The 18358-nt window shown below is 36.3% G+C and overlaps 1 protein-coding gene across 1 annotated transcript in view; it reads right to left on the bottom strand.

Moving 5' to 3' along the window:
* The window catches only part of GBE1 (glucan (1,4-alpha-), branching enzyme 1), a 255662-nt gene that overhangs the window by 158173 nt on the left and 79131 nt on the right, over positions 1-18358 (bottom strand). The window contains exon 3 of the mRNA XM_008572761.1: positions 14457-14572. Within this exon, the coding sequence (XP_008570983.1) occupies positions 14457-14572 (116 nt within the window). The remainder of the gene's footprint in view (positions 1-14456; positions 14573-18358) is intronic.

The raw sequence follows: 18358 nt of genomic DNA on the forward strand, positions 1-18358 counted from the left end.
TCTGATAAACTTATTTCTATCTGAGACCTCCTTAGAAGGGTCTTTACAGTCCATATTTCTATCAGCATTCCGCTCGCCACCACATAACCAGTCTGTAAGACATTCCAAACTTTCCCTCATCTTTTTGTCTTCTTCTCCCTTGTCTGTCTTCTTTGGAGACCTCCAAACTCCTCCAACCTTTGTCTAACACCCAGTTCCAAAGCTGCTTCTACATATTCAAGTATCTGTTATAAGCAACGCCCCACTTCTACGGTACCAATTTTCTGTATTAGTCCTTTTTGTGTTGCAATAACAGAATACACAGAACTGAGTGATTTATAAAGAAAATGAAATTGATTGCTTCCAGTTTCTGAGGCTGGGAAGTCCAAAGTCGATCTGGTGGTGGTGACAGTGACCCAGGGATCTCACATTGCAAGATGGTGGAAGCAGAGAGAGCAGAGAGAGCCAAGACAGAGAAAGACAGACTCTCTTCTTCTTTTAAAGCACTCGGAACCACACCCCTGAACACCATATTTAATCCATTCACTACTGAACGGTCCTACAATCCAATCACTTCTTCAAGGCTCTACCTTTCAATTACCATAACAGGATTTCCCACCCTCTTAACAGTCACAGTGGGGGCTAAGATTCTAATACATAGAACTTGGGGTACACAATTCAAACTCCAGTGAGTTTTGGGGGCGACATAATTCACTCCACTACAGTTGCAATGAATTAATCAGAATTTTTAAACAATGTGTTTCTATAACATAGAAACAAACAAAATGACCTTATTCACAGTTAATCCGAGAAGCATTAAAAAAAAAGTTTCTAACACAGGTTAATTTCTCTAGTTCCTTTAACAAGTTCCTTTTAAATAGCTATGGCTATAAATGTTAATTGTACTTCAAAATAAATCCTCCATTTTTTTCTTCAAAAAGACATACCCACTTAATTTTAGCTGGATAAATGGTCTCCAAGCTAAAACTCCATTTCCCAACATTCCTTGCAGCTAGGATGGTCAATACAACTAAGATCTAGCCAAAAAGATGTGTATAGAAATGATGTGCTCACATTCTTAAAACTAAATGCCTTGACCTCTTTTTATTCTTTTCCTCTTTCTGCAGGAAACAGAGAGATGCTGAGTATTGTTCATCATGTGGATAACACACATTGGCATACTGGTCTGAACATACTTATGGAGCAGACCCAGCCAATCCATAGATCACCTAGTGACCTATCCAGTTCTTCTGTCTAGTGTCTTCTATCTAGTTGAAGACACTGTTATTTTGGTCCTTTACAAAGCAACATAACCAATATCTTACCTAATATGATGACTGAGAAATGTGCTTACCATCCACACTGGATCTAACTTAATAAGGAGTAATAAACTTGTAAAGTCAATCAAGTATGTTCTTGGGCTAGCAAAACACATTAAAATCTAAACATAAGGAATATCATGGTGGAGCCCCACATTCACCTCACCTGGCTCATCTCATTTTCTTTCCCTAACCACGTCCATTACTAAGTTCATCATTCTGCTGTCTAGCCACACAAGCTTTCTAAACAATTGGGTTGCTTTTAGCCTATATCTTCAGCTTTGATTTGTGGATAATTTAGTCTCTTACTTCTTTGACTCTAATATCACTGAGGTCGCTCCAGGAAACATGTTTTGTCTCACTCAGCCACTAGGATCTCCCTTTCTGAATCCTGCCCTTTCACTAGCTCTCAAGCTGGCAGGTAAGTCTATCATGTCTTACTGCTGAGGTGAGACATGGATATATTTTCACATAGGCTTGGTGATTAGTCCAGATTTAAAAAGTATAATCACCCTTGCCTCATAATTTCTTGCTTATATGTCTATAAAACTAACTTCATGCATACATACCTATATACATACATTCACAGTAACTAGCAATATCATGAGATTGAGTCATATCAATTCGTGTGCATAGTCTCCTTTTTAAGGATCTTTATCACAAGCTGCCCCTCCCATTAATGTCATGTACATATCTACTAGTAGTTACAATTCCAAATACCTAAATTGAAATATGTGTGTGCATGTGTTCACATGTGTCTATGTATATATAGTGTATACTGTGTATATACATATACACACATATTACTTCTTATAGCATACATATACACACATATTACTTATAGAATCCGCTCTATTGGATATTTGTTCTCCTGTATTCTTCCAAGTTTATTACTGTCATTGCCACTTGCCCATAGGAAATTATGTTTTCTAAAAACATGTTACCATTTGCAAATTTTTATTATCTTAGCCAAGGGCTATGCTTGGTAATGTTTTTAAATGTAGTTATCAAGAGGTCACAAAATTATAATTAAGCTACTAAATCAAAGCAACATAGCAAAATGGTTAAGGGCCCAGCCTCTTATATAGCCATATTTCCTGGGTTTGGATATCAGTTCCAGCAACCATCAGCTACCTAAGAGACATTAACAAGTTATGTCATATCTCTGTGCCTTAGTTTCCTCATCTGTAAAACAGGGTTGTTTTAAATAGGATCTTCCTGATAGGGCTGTTATGAGGAGTAAGGTAGTATTTATTGCCTAATTAGGCTGTAAATTCTGGATAGTCAATCATTCCATATTTGAAATTATGAAGTAATTATTTTGCAAAATGCATTTTTAGAAGGAAAACAAAAAGGAAAACACATAGGAGAAAAGTAAAGAATCAACAGGTTTGTGGGGTTTTTTTTTCCCTTGTGCTTGTCTCCAAAGGTGACCCTTTTGGAAAAACGTACGTTATTTGTTCCCTGAGCTGTGTATGATTAGTTTCTTCATCATACACAGACAAATTAGGAAGGCTGCTGTGGTGCCCAGAAATCATCCATTAAACAAAGTCAAAATTAATGATAAAATTGAGTTCCCTTTGTGTTTGATTTTCATCTATCTGCACTCAATTATAAACGAGCTATCAAAGAAAGCTAACCATTAGCTGTTAATTCATGACTTCAGAAAGCAATCCCTATACTACCATTGATATCTCACTGACAACCTCCTACTCTCTACAGGGCTTTAGTTGAAAATGAAAAGGGAAAACAGAACTACATAATACAAGCCGCTCCTCATTCTGAGCCTTGCCATGAAAAATTCCAATGCACAGAAATCAGGTTTAATATAAACAAGTTGTAATAAGATTTGATGTATATATTTAAAAGAGACAATTGAACTATTTTTATCTTTCACCATGATTTTTTCTATCTTAAGTAAAAATAGACATAGATGTATAACAATATATTCCAGAATTCCATTTCTTTGTGTCAAAGTGAATATTCTTCAAAGTCTGAGAAAGTTTTCAATGAGAAAAATATCTAAAACAGAGACGTGTAACTCACTCAGAGAGAAATAAAATCTAATTATTAATTTGAAATTAAGAGTGACATCATCCCAGAACTGTACTTTTCTCTCCTCATAGTACTAATCTAGACAACTTAACAGTCTGATCTCTGCCACATCTATAGTAAATCCAGTTATACGTAGGTGATTTAAAGAAATATTAAAACAAATGAGTCTTGATTTAAAACAATTACAAGCCCTTATTCACAGATTTGTATGCACTTAATTTATATGCTTCTTACTAACAACAAAAAAGGGCTTGTAATATAAAACAATATAATGTGATTTTGTGATATTTAAAAATAAAATGAGAAAGGGTGGCAAGGAGTCAAGACAATGCTATAGAACTCAAGGGGAGGATGGTTATTGCAATTGTACAATTTACTTAATTTTAAGTTTACTGACAGACATGAGAAAACAGGAGAACAATGAGATAAAAATAACCATTTCAAATCTAGAGAAAGACAAACTTTTTCCTAATATTAGGTTCTCAAACAGTGACTCACAAGGATCTTTGTATAACATGTCACACAGAAAATTCTAAAGACTCATAGAAAACAAACTGGTTTCCAAAACAATATCTGTACATTTGGGGGTTTTTTTGTTTTCCTTACCCTGATGTTAAAAGAACAAGGTCAAGATGCTGAGTAAAATAAGAAAGCACAAGTTTAAAAATAAATTGGTCAGTACTAAAAATTGAGATTTTCTTAAAGTAAGAAATACAAGATTTAAGAAAAAGCAAAAAAAAAAAAAGACTCAATTGTGTGATCTTACATGTTTTCAGAGTCAAATTTCCTGAAATAGATTCACTATTTCACTTAGTCTCCTTAAAAATGTGACATCATCGTAAGTTAATACAAGTTTCCACTGTCTCCTTTAAAAAACTGGTTGATATTTGTGTACTCTTGCTTGGCTTTACATTCTTTTATTCACCAGTTGACCCTGACAACCTTTCATTAATCAATATCCATCAGTTCCTTCAAGACCAAGCTTAAATTGAACTTCTTTTTCTAAACCTTCCCTATTTCAACCTGTGACCTTTATTCAACTTTTTCTTTCTACTTCCCCAAGAATCTCTCTATTATTCATGTCCTCCTTCCCCATCATCTTCTCTCTTGGGTTCCTTTTTGACCCCGACAATATTTAGCCTAAAAGAAAGAGAACTAAATCACTAACAAGTTAAAAAAAAGAAATAACTACATATTCCATTTACTTAATCCTGTTTTTCTGTCACAAACTTCTCTAAAAATATAAGCTTCCTCCTCTACTCTCTTTCCATCCATAGAATGTTTGAGCAACTCATGTGTTCATGGGGAGTTTTCTTGGAAAGAACTATATATTCAAGATATTAAGAAAGAAAAAGAACAAAATTGGGTAAATAAATTAAGGTGGAGTAAGCGCAAAACAGAAGAAAACATTCCCACTTTCTATCTTACCCATCTCTTTAGGCAGAGTTACTCTACAGACCGACAAATACACTGCTTTGGAAATTTACACATTTATTTTGTGTTTTCTATCAATATTCTTGGGAGCTTCAGAAAAGAAAAAAAATTTTTAAATTAAAGAAAAGAAAAACAAATCAGTTAATAAGCCTTTATTCTAATCCACAGAGGAAGACCATTTCCTAGTATGTTATTTAGGTTCATTAACATTCATACTGTATTCTGCAAACACAAAGAATTATCATCTCTGTGGTACGGGAAAGTGCATCTAATTCTAACTATACATTCTCCCATAAATTAGATGTTTCGGGGTCTTAAAGGTTGATTAAGTTGAACCAGGTAACAAATGAAGTGAGTAAAGGATCTTCTGCAGGTCATAGAGAAGAAAATCCTTGTCACAAATAATAATATGTAAAGACATCACAAGCAAGAAATAATCAGTTTGACCAAAATCTTATCATCATTGTATACAATGAGAATGTAATGACTGAACTGAAGTCTCATATATTATTCCATTTCTGTTGCTTTTAACAGAACACTTGAAACTGGGTAATTTATAAAGAAATGAAATGTATTTCTTACAGCTTTGGAGGCTGGGAAGTCCACGATCTGGGGAACATATCTAGTGAGGGCCTTCTTCTCAGTGGTGACTCTGTACAGTCCCATGGTGACGCAGACACATGGCAACAATGGCAACAGCTCTCTCATGTTCTCCTTATAAAACCACCAGCCCATACTCATGAAACTCATTACTACATAAATGGACTAATCCATTCAAGTGGGCACAGTCCTCATGATCCAATCACTTCTCAAAGGTCCCACCTTTCAAATATCATAATTCGATTTGCCATCCTATAACACTCTTATAGTGGGAACCAAGTTTCCAACACATAAACTTTATGGGGGCACTTCTGACCCATAGCACCTCCGAATAAAATATTCTACCCAGCAGGTGTAATTTTTTCTTCTTTCACTTAAAGAAGGGTGTGGTGTCTTGAAGTTTAAAATAAAAATGACAAAATTCCTTAGGGTTTCTTTTCTCACCCTATCAACCCCCCATTAAAATAAGTAACAGCAAAGAAGTTACCATTGTTTAAATATTGGAAACTTGACCCCCACTGTAACCATGTGAAGAGGATGGAAAAGCCAATTACAGTATTTGAAAAATGGGGCCTTTAAGAAGTGATTAGATTGTGAGGCTTGTGCCCTCATGAATGGATTGACTGGTCCATATATAGAGTAATGGGTGTGGTTCTGATGGCTATAAAAGGAGAGAAAGGGAGGAGGTTAGTTCTCTCTTGCTCAGACTCTGCTCAGGATGTGACACCCTGATCGCCATGGGACCCTGTAGAGAGTTCCCACTAAGAGGAAGGCCCTCACCAGATGTGCCCCCTAGACTGTGGACTTCCCAGCCTCTGAACTGTAAGAAATAAGTTTTGTTTTCTTATAAATTACCCAGTTTCAGTTATTCTGTTATAAGCAACAGAAATAGGCTGATATAGAAGGCACAACTATTAACAGAAAGACGGAAAGGAAGAAACCATAAATTTCAACAATTTTTTGGAAGACGGAAAGCAGTTGAAGGGATAAGGCAAAAATTACAGTCTGATATTGCTGAGAAAAAACCTGAAGAGAGCTAGCCGATTTGCCTATAAAACCGCTAAAAGAATCAGTGTCTGGAGGCTCCTAGTACTACAGAAGTGTGGTAGGTTAAGTGTTAAAAATGAAGAGACACTAAATTCTAGAGCAGAGCCTTTCCCCAACACTGTATAGGTAAAATGTATATCCCTCCAAAACTCTACCTCTCACCCTCAAACAGGCGATCAATCATTCTCAGAAAAGCACTGAACTAGGAAACTCCATACCCAGAGCAATGGACAAAGCAGATGACAAAGGAGAATCACATAGTTGAAAATAGGATTAAATATCTTACAGAAAGGTGGGACCCTCACCCACTTTCCTTGCCCTTATCCAAGGATGCCAGTAGACAAGTATAAAGTCCTACACTCCATACTCCTTTGTACTAGTCTGTTTCTGCTGCTTATAACAAAATACTTGGAACTGAGTAATTTATAAAGAAAACAAAATTTAGTGACTACAATTTCTGACTCTGGGAAGTCCAAAGTCCAAGGAACACATCTGGTGAGTGGCTTTACAGAAATGAAGGGGTCTCACATGGCAGAAAACGGTGAAGCACAAAGAGAAAAGACTTTTTGTGCTCCCCTTTTAAAGCCCTCAGAACCATTCCCTTAACCACCATTATTAATCCATTCACTAAGACATGGTCCTACAATCGAATCACCTCTTCAAGGTCCCACCTTTTAATTACCATGACAGGATTTCCCACCCTCTTAACACTGTCACAGTGGGGATCAAGTTTTGGAGGGACACTCTATCCAAGGCATTCCTCCCCTGACCCCCCAAATCTCACAAACTTCTCACATACAAAGACATTCATTCCATCCCTAAATTTTAACTTGTTTCAACTCAGAAGTCTGAAGTTCAAAGTCCTATCTGTGAAATCAATACAAGTTATCTACTGCCAAGATATAATGGTGGGACAAGCCTAGGGTACATGTTCCCATTCAAAAAGGGAAAAATAGGCCAAAAGAAAGGTGTAACAGGTACCAAACAAGTTCAAAACCCAGCAGGGTAGGCATTAAATCTCAAAGTTGGCAAATCATGTACCTTGACTAGATGTCTGACATCCTCTGCACACTGGTGCAGGGACTGGGTCTCCAAGTCCTCGGGAAGCTCCACTCCTATGGCTTTCCTGGTCTCAGGTAATGCTTCAGCTCTCGCAGGCTGGCATTGCACATTGGTAGCTCCACAAATTTGGGGTCTCCATGCCAGTCCTGCTGTCATGGCTCTACTAGGCATGGCACTGTTGGGGTTTTTCTGTTTCAAGTCCAACATTTCCTCTCAGAATCGTTCTAGTAAAGATGTTATGCAGTGAATCCACTCCTGTGACAGATCTCTTCCTGAGTCCCCAGGCTTTGCCATATATCCATTTAAATTTGGGTGGAGGCTCCCAAGCCTCCACAACTCTGCCATTCTATGAGACTGCAAACCTAACACCATGTGGACACCACCAAGGCTTTGGGCTTATATTTCCCAAAGCTGTGGGTCCAGCCACATCTGGGGCCAATTTAGCCACAGCTGGAGTAGCCAAAGCAGCTGGGGTGCTGGTGTACAGGGCAGCTTCCCAAGGTAGCCCTAGGTAGTGAGCCCATGCAGGGCACCTCAGGCCTGTTCCCCAAGATCATTTCATCTCTCTAGCCATTTGGGCCTGGAATGGAAGGGTTGGCCCCAGAGGCTTCTGCAATGCCCTCAGGGCTCTTTTCCCCTTCTCTTGATAATCCCTTTCTTTTGTACTAATCTTCTTAGCACCATTGCATTCTTCTGCTGAAAATACTCTTTGCTTCTTTATCACATGCCAAATCTTTATGCTCTGCTTCCCTTTTAAATGCTTGCTTTATGTCGTGCCTTTGCCACCATAACTCAGCATAGGCTGTTACAAGTAACCATGCAGCTTCCTTAATGTGTTATTGCTTAGAAGTTTCTTCCATCAAATACTCTGGTTCACAACTCCTAAGTTCCAACCTCCACGAAGTCCTACAGCATGGACACAAAGCAGCCAAGTTCCTTGCCAGTTCATAGCAAGGGTCATCTTTGACCCAATTTCCAAAAAGCTCCTTCTCATTTACATCTGAAATCTTCTCAGAATGGCCTTTACCGTCCATATTTCTACCAGCATTCTACTTACCACCATGTAACCAGTCTCTAAAACCTTCCCTGTTTTTTTTTTTTTTTGTCTTCTAAACTTTCACAAGCATCTAGACTTTTCATATCCTATTCCTCCAAATTCTTCCAATCTCTCCTCAACACCCAGTTCCAAAGCTGTTTCCATATTTTCAAGTATCTATTATAAGCAACACCCTATTTCTCTCGTACCAATTTTCTGTTAGTTCATTTCTGTTGCTTGTAACAAAATACATGGAACTGGGTAATTTGTACAAAAATGAAATGTATTGCTTATAGTTGCAGAGGCTAGCAAATCCAAAGTCCAGGGAACACCAGTGGTGAGGGTATTGGAGGTGGCAACAGTGACCCAGGGTCTCTCATGACAGAAAATGGTGGAGCAGACAGAGGGACAGGCTCTTCATGCTCCCCTTTTAATGTCCTCAGAGCCATGCCCATGACCACCATTTTTAATCCATTCACTACAGCATGGTCCTACAATCTAATCACCTCTTCAAGGCCCCACCTTTTGGTTACCATAATAGGATTTCTACCTTCCCCACAGTCACAGTGTGGTCAAGTTTTGGGGGGACACTCTAGCCAAGGCACCCTTACATTCATCCGTTGTGGGAGATTATAAGATTCATCTCTGGAAAAAACAAATGACCACAGAGAAAAACCTTTCACTTACTGCCATCCATATGAAAACTAGCTCACTTTCTAACTATCCAACAATGAAGCTCACCAGAACCCAAGCCCTGCCCATATAAACCATTTTCAATTGACTTTTCCTACCTCATTTGAAAATATGACAATAACCATGGATCTCCAAGCATTTGAGAACAGCATGAAACACGAAGGTCAGAGACTAAAACAAACACAGTTAAAGGAAATCTGAAAGAAACAAAAAGTGGGGGGAGGGGGGAGAGGGAGGTAAGGAGAATATTTTAAAAAGACAAAAAATCTATAATGAATATGCTGAAACAGAAAGAAGTATCTCTGGACATTTAACAAAAAGGGGGAGAACAAAAACACATCATTAAAAATTTTTAAAATATGATTACTCAAATAGAAGCAGTTGGAAGACAGAAAAAGTAATCTCACAAAGTAGAATAGAAAGTCATAATGATGAACTTGTGGGAAAAAAAGATAAGAAGATCTAGTAGATCCGATTTACAAATATCAGAAATCTCTGAAACAGCAAATAAAGTATGTGAAGAGAAGGTAGTTGGCAAGAAATAATGCAAGAATATATTCCAGAAATGAAGCATAAAGCATTTATCAGATTAATCTTCTTATGCAAATATTTAGATACTAATTCTTCAATAGGCACATCCCTGCCCCAAACCTCTCAATGACATCCTCTGCCTAGCAATCTCATTCCAGCTCTCAATCATTAGTTTTGCTTTAAGCAATCTGACCTCATACCCTCTACAATCAGAGAAGGTCCCTTCAAAAAGTAGGGAGAGTTTCCACACACAAAAGCTAAAGCATATGATAGAAAATATGTTAAATCTGGGACATGGTTCAAGTTCTTCTTCCTCTGTGTCACGTTTTTTGTTTTTATTTCCCCCTTCTTTTCTCTGTGAACTCTTAGCCGGACTGGCAGCAGAGCATAATGTTTAAGAGCATGAACTGTGCTGTCAAAGATGCCTGAAGTCAAGCCCAGGTTCTACCATCTACTTACTCTCTCTAGATCTAACTGCACTCATCTTTAAATGAAAATATAATAACAACACCTATTCTCATAGTGTTACTGTGAGGATTAAATCAAATACGAATGTAAAGTATTTCTAAATTTTTCATAAAATGGCAAATGAAGGCATTAAAGTTCATGCCCCTTTTCTACCAACCAATTATGTAACATCTAAACATAATTAGAAAAGCAATATGATCTGCTATGGAATGAATTGTAACCACCCTAATCATTTGTTGACGCCCTAACCTCCAATGTGATGGTATTTGAAGATGGGGTCTTTGGGAGATAATTAAGCTTAGATGAGGTCATAAGGGTCAGGCTCTCATGACGAGATTAGTGCTTTTCTAAGAAGAGACACCAGAGTTTCCGCCCTCTCTGTCTCTGTCTCTCTCTGCCATGTGAGAACACAGAGAGAAGACCACCATCTGCAAGCAAGGAAGAGAGCCTTCACCCAAGCCCAATCATGCTGGCATCTAGGACTGTAAGTCTTCAGAACTGTGAGAAAATAAATTGCTGCTATTTAAGCCACCCAGTCTGTGATATTTTGTTATAGCAGCCTGAGCAGACTAACATGTAATCCTTTGGAAATATTAAAGGACTACTATCAAGAAACTTCTCTTCTAGTCCATTTTTGTTATTGGCTAACAAGGAAAAGTATACAAATATCCTAAACACTATAAAAAGATAATTCTAAATGTCATTGCTAGTCATTCGGATATTAACTGGAATGATAAGAGAAAATGGGAATTAGAAGAAAAGGAGCTCTTCGCAGTCTGCATCTGACCTATTTTTCAGGTTTACCTTCCTTGACATCTTAAAAGTAAGCTACATTGTGCTAATTAAGACAGAACCACTCTCCATCCAGCTCTCTGCCCCAGGAGGCTGAACCATGCGGACAATACTTCCCAGAACTCCAACCTCTCATTGTGTTTTGTCAAAGTGGAGCCTCAGCAATAGATCAGAAAGGAAAGTGAGAGGTCAGGGTATTTTTTTCTATGATTCATCCAGCTCCTTCCTGGCGAGGTTATAATGAATTAACTGTGAACCTCAACCAACGCCTAGAGCCCCTCTCTAGATGGCCAACTCTTTCTCCCTCTGGGTTCCAGTAATTGATCCCTCGCTTCTGGTTGCCTGGATAGAGTTACAATTTGGGTGCCCCCTCTCCCAACCTCACCCTTCTTGGAACTCTCTTGTGGTTCCCCTTCATGCTCAACTTTGAAAACAGAGTGTTTGAAAATAAAACCTATTCAAACTATTCAAGCTGTTTTGAGTGTACCATTGCTTCCTGTGGGGACTTCAATCAATACACACACTTTTACTCATGCAGCTCTCTCAGGTTAGAACATCCTTCTTCCCTCTATCTCTCTGGTCAACTTCTAAACATGTTTCTAAGTGTGCCTGAATGTCACCGCACCTCTGCAGTTTCTCCTGTAACCATCACAGAATGAATAAACTTTTCACTCATTTTTTCACTCCAATTGCACTTTATGTTTAAAACACACACACACACACACACACACACACACACACACGTACACACTCCATACATACATTACAATGCAGTACAGGCATCACAGATCAAGAACGGCACCTGACACAGAGAAGATACTCGATAGTTGTGTTAAATTGGTATGAAACAACTTGAGAAAAAAAAATTCTAATACAATGTTATTAAAGGTATATATTTTTAAATAGTGAACAAAAACCTTTAAATAAATTAGTTTGGCTGTGTATACAAAGAAAATGGTGTTAAGGATATAAATAATATACGTCTAATCATGCTTTAGGAAAGTTGTCTTCTATTCTTTCCCTGTATCTTTATAGCTTTAATGTTTAATTTATCTTATTTTATTTTCAAAATACTTTGTGTTTGATAAACTCATTTAAAAACTTAAAGGGAAGACATTTGCATGATCATATAAGCAGTTAGCTATCTTTTTTCAAAGTGTTCAATTGAAAAGATCAGGTGTTTTGTAAAGAAAACAAAGCTACTATTTTGATGGTAGGCAAAAGCTCTTTTTTGTTAATGGTTAGCAGATAATTCAGAAGAGAGACATCCTCGAGTGAGTTATAAAGGTCAGTCCCCTGTGGACTGAAATAAATTTTCAAGTTCAATTTAAAACAAGATTTTTAATTACCAAGACAGACTACCTAGAGACAACAACAGATTGAAAGACCAAAAACCTCTAGTTGATTTTTGTAAAGAATTTAGCCCCTTCCCCAAAGAAAATCTGATGCATCATTTCTCATAAATGAATAACTATTTATATACTTATATTAACCTTATAATAGAATCTGTTTGTTTCCTCAAACGTAAAAGATCTAAAGACTACAAAAAATATTTTTTGGCCTAAATTTCCAATTAATTATCCTCACTGAAATTTTTAGAGAATAATAATGAAGAAAGATTACAGAACAGTTTACCTTACACTTGTCTAAGGTTTGCTGTTTCATGCAGACTTTTAAAGTCAGGTGACAATGTAACAGCCAATTTTTAAATTATCAGATTATTTCGTTTCATCAAGGTAGAATAAATTTTTGAAAGAAAGCATAACATAGTATCTAGAATAGTAGAGAAAGTATAAAAACTTGAGCAGGACTGGAGAGCCAAATGTCTACCATAATTCCCAGAATATATCAATAATCATTCATTCCTAGTATTGAATTATTTTTCCCCATGTATAGAAAAAAAAATCAAAATTAATTTATAGAACATTTAATTTAAAAAGTAGGTGAGGGGTCAGAGCTTATAAAATTTTCTAACTGAAAAAAGGCAGAAACAAATTCTGCCTTTAAAAAAGTAGCAAGTTCAGTTTTTTAAAAAATGAACAAAAAGGCCATAAGACCTAAAGTGACAATGAAACCAGTACAATAATGGTTACTTTACCTGCAGTTTCTATAAAATCAGGCCTCATAAGATATAGAGGAATTATCCCAAGCTATTTGAATTATTCCAAAGTTGAGCCTATAAATGACTTCAACATTCAATAAATATTTCTTGAGTGCCTACTCTGCCAGGCAATCTTTCAAGAATTGGGAATATATAATAGTAGCAAACAAACAGCAAAGGCCCTGATCCCATGGAGCTTATGCTGACATGGAAAAGGGATTATTTATATTAAATTTAAATCCCTCTTACTGTATACTGTAGCTACTTTTTTCTCTTTTTTACTACATAGATTAAAAAGAACTTTGGCTGTTATCTCATATTAAAATGCCTTCTTATTCCATACAACATGCTTTCTTGGTAACTACATTATGTGTGGGAATATTTCAGTAATTTTCATATACATTTGTAATTTCACTATTTGTAAAAAAAATCTTAAAAACATGCAAAACAAACATACAACACACTTTGATTTTAAATATACTTTAACTCTGAATTAATACTGTTAAATAAAACACACCAATAAAAAATATTCAGTTACAAGATTTATCATAATAAATGTCTAAGAAAGGGAAAAAGACACAAGGGACATGGAAATATTAGCTAATTATATCAGCATGGGTTAAAATCAAGTAAATGTGAAAGGATTTAGATAGCTTTCTATATAATCAAATGCCTTAAATCTGTAATCCAGATTTTGGGACCCAACCAGCAAGCATCCACTGAGGAGACAGGAGAGGCCAGCTCTGTCTGCTCTGCAACCACTGAATGCAAAACCACATAATCTGCCAGAGCAGAGGGAGTGTGCAGGATGCTCAGCCTGCTGGGCTGATCCAGGTGGCCTTACCACAGGAGAACAGGAGAAACAAGTTGCCCATGTCAAAGTTCAGAAAGGAGAAGAACCAGAAGAAGCATGTCCCCAAAATGCACAGGCCCCCATACAGGATACCCTCTCACATTCACGTGGCTCATCACAACACCAATTTTGTCAAGACTCTTCACAAGTAAAGATCCTCCCTGCATGTGCTGATTTGTAAACTTTCTGTTTTCCAACCTAAACTTCTGCAATTACTCAAAAACACTTCTTACGCATCACTTCCTACATAAAAAAAACCTGTGATAATAGTATAACTAAATTTAGTATCTTATCAGCCAAATAGTTCTAATCTAACAAATTCTAATTTGTTGATGTCCTCTCTTAAGTTTTCCTCTATTTGGACATTTAGATGGTCTCTCCCGTAATTATCACCCATAGATGATAAACTCTAATATTTTAAATGAATCTTTGCAAACAGGGTAAAAATAAAATAAGTACAATTAAAAACAGGAGAGAGGAAAATACCTTTAATTTGGATCCATGAGGCACCAATACAGATTTATCCTGCTTTGGTGGAATATAGAGCTCCCATTTTCCAAAATCCAGTTTTTTGTATGGGTATGAAAATGGATTCCAACCATCTAAAAAAAAAAACAAAGAACATCAGTTAACAACAGCATAATAGCACTAATATCTAGTGAATTTCAAGCATAATATACTGCTTATATATACAAAATCAAATCACCTAAAAAATGTTTTTTTTCTAATGTCATAATCAAAATACTAGCAGCTTAAAAAAGAGATTATTCTTAATTTATTTATAAGAAATGCATTTGAAAGTGTGTCTTTTGTATCCTAAAATTAGATGATTACCACATTTTCAATTGTACCTTCAGCTCTAATACTTCTATTAATAAATAGCATGTAAAAGAAAATGATGGATCCTGTTTTAAGACACTATCTACAAAAAGAGATAATATGAACAAACAAATGCATTCTAAGCAATTAGATAAAATATGTGGCATGGTAGGAAAAAATAATGAAAAGTAATTAAAATCATTAGTATTTACCCAAATTCCTAGGACTGTGACAGAGCTGAATTAAAATCTAAGGAAATGCCTCAAGCATATTCAAGAAGGTTATATAAACTATAGGAGGTGAAGAAAAATTGGACTGCAGATACTGGAATAAAGCCAAATGAACAGCAGACTCAGACACACATGGAAACTTAACATATAAAAGAGGTGGAATTGAAAATCAGTGAGTTAAAAACCCACTATTTAATAAATGGGTGCTGGGATAACTGGTTATCCTTATGGGGGGAAAAAAGGAATCTCTACCTAATAATAGGCCCCAAAATTATTTGAACAGGGATTAATGTTTAAATATGGTAGGTAAAATTATAAAATGCTTAGAAGAAAATACAGAGAAATTTATTTACAATCTTGGGTTTCAAAAAGGATTTTTTAAACAAGATACAAAAGAAAAGACCCTATAAAACTTTGAGAGAAAGACTGATAAATTTGACTACTAAGACTATAGATACACAAGAAGGACAGAGAGAATGATAAGACAAGCTACCAACTGGGAGAATACATTTGTAATAAATATACCAAGAAAGAGCATCCAAATAATATGAAGAACATTATAAGTCAATGAGAAAAAGAAAGAATAGAAAATTGTCCAATAGAAAAATGGACAAAGGAGGACACTTGAATGGCCGATAAACATATATAATGATACTCAAGATCACTCATAATCAGAGAATCACAAATTAAAATAATGAGATGCCATTTCCCTCTCACTGGATTAGAAAACATTAAAAGTGAAAACATCAAGTCGTCAGCAAGGATATAAGGCAACACTACTGCTGATGGTATAAACTGGTAAAGACAACCAGACACTATATATAGCAAACTTAAAGATAAGTTAACCCTATTACCCAGCAATTCTACTCATAGGTAACAGCATAGAGAAGTTTTCATAAATGTACACAAGAAAGCATTCAAAAATGTTAACTGAAGAATTATTTGCAATAGCAAAAATCTGGAAGCTATCAAATTTTATATCAGCCACAAAATGGGTAAAAACCTTCAAGTATAATAAAACAACAGGATGCTATATAATACTATAAAATGAATGGAATAAAGAGAATATATCAATATATACAAATATCCAAAACATAAGAACAAACTTAAAGGGACACAGAAGAATACCGTTTATATCAAGTTCAAAAACTACACAAATCATATAACAGTGATTGATACATACATATGGAGTAAAAATATTAAAACAGAAATAGGATAGGGAAACATCAACTCCTGTGGTGATTCCCTCTGAGTAGAAGAAAGGGAACACAAGGAGCTTCAATAATGTCTGTAATATTTTATTTCTTAAGGTGAGTGGTGTGTGCACAAATGCTTATTACATTATTAGCTATTTGTTTATGCCTAACATATTTCCTAGTATAAAAAAATTAAACCACCTTGTGGCACACAGTGTTGTTATGACATTAACTCTCAACTAAGGAGATACAAAATCATCAGGAAGCTTGTTTTATGCCATGTTTTCCTCCTCTACACGCAAACTCTTGCACCCCATAGGCCCTAAGGATCTTCAGTCTCGGCCAGTCTGAACATTGGGGATAGGGTGGGAATAAGAAACATTATTTAAGTAAAGATACTTCTAAACATTTACCTACTCTCCATCATGAAGACAACCTGAAAATGTCTAAAAGCAATTTATCTTCAGGAGCAGCTCAGCAGGCCTGGTGGTGTTATACTCCACTGGCCCCAAAACTTCAAATACATCTCAGCTATACATGGTGTGACACTACATTACCAAAACAAAGAATTTAGGGCTGGCAGGTGAGCTCAGTTAGAGCACAGCCTTATAACACCAAGGTTACAGGTTCAGATCCCGTAGTGGCCAGTAATCAAAAGGAAAAAAAAAAAAAAAGAATTTAGTCCGTGATTAGAGAGGAAAAAAAAAAAAAAAAAATCTGGGTACCATAACACTGTATGATTACCAAATTTCTTTTTAAGCTAATCAGTTAAGACAATTTAGAAACTTAAGCAGCAAATCATTTCTCAGTTACATCTAAAAATAAAGAATACAGTGCATTAGTTCATTTATTCATTCATTAAATATGTACTGCATGCTTAATGTTGGCCCTGCTCAATGCCAAACTGAAATTAGTGTTCAAAATGAGTTATATCTCATCAAGAAAAGGTTAAACCAAGTAACAGTGCACCAAAATAGTGAAATTTATAATGGAGTATACACTAAAAATCCAACTATAAATAAGATTTTGTTACTTTGAAAGTGAAACTTCAATGATATGTGAGATTACACATGCAGATTTACTTAAAAGAGCTGTGTTCAGCAACATGAAAAAATTTTAATATCAGTTTTTGATTATCAGTTGGAATAGTTCTTTATCTTGCCCTCCTGAGTTGTTTTAAGACCTATTTTAAAAAGTTTAATTTTGAAAAGAAAAATACTTCTACTACATCACATTTTCCTTTTTAATATCTTAATGATCTAAAACTCCTAAAGCACATGTTGATTATTTGTAATTCTACACTGTGAAAAACATTTTTTTTTCCTTTATTTTACTAACAACTCTGCTCCTCATGGAAACTCAGGTGTTGACTTTCACTACAGGCTCATTTCTCTTGCCAAATACCAACCTTCACAGTAAGACTCAGAACATCATCACATGTGCCCCAAAAGAAAAGCCATTCCAGCAACCATCATAAGCAATAGAGAACATACTACAGATTTTAAACCAGAAAGACAGAAAGGTTTGCAAGCACATACATATGAAACTACTTGAGATTTCTGCACTAGACAATTCTCTCCCCATGTAAATTGCTCTTCGCCCATACCCCCACCAGTCTTTCATCTCCTTTGCTCTTTCTCCAATCGTTGTTCAGCCCTGAATTCTCCTCCCTCTCCTTCCTTTATTGAATAGTGTTTTTTCTTTCCATCTAAAACACAAGCACCAATCAAAACACCCACTTCTAGCATACTGCAGGCTTAAAAATTTTTTTTCCTATCAAACCAGTTCCTCTCTAACATGGGTTTCTCAAAATACGTAATAAGAAGGTAAGTATTCTCTATAGGATGGACACACGCATCTCAAGGTCCAGAAACAGAATAATCAGAAAAATCATTGGATTTGGACATGTTGTTTTAAACTTAACATTAGATGCTAAGTTAAGAAAGAAAAAACCAGGGCCGGCCCAGTGGCGCACTGGATAGTGCGCCGCTTGGGAAGCGCGGCGGCGCTCCCGTCCGAGGGTTCGGATCCCACGTATAGACCGGTTCCCGCTCACTGGTTGAGCGAGGCGCGGGAGCAGCGCCGAGGCTTGCGGTCCCGTTGCCGGTCCCCGGTCCGGTACGGGGGCAACACTGAGGGTTGC

Source organism: Galeopterus variegatus, unplaced genomic scaffold (assembly GCF_000696425.1).
Source record: "Galeopterus variegatus unplaced genomic scaffold, G_variegatus-3.0.2 Scaffold831, whole genome shotgun sequence".
NCBI classification, from domain to species: Eukaryota; Metazoa; Chordata; class Mammalia; order Dermoptera; family Cynocephalidae; genus Galeopterus; species Galeopterus variegatus.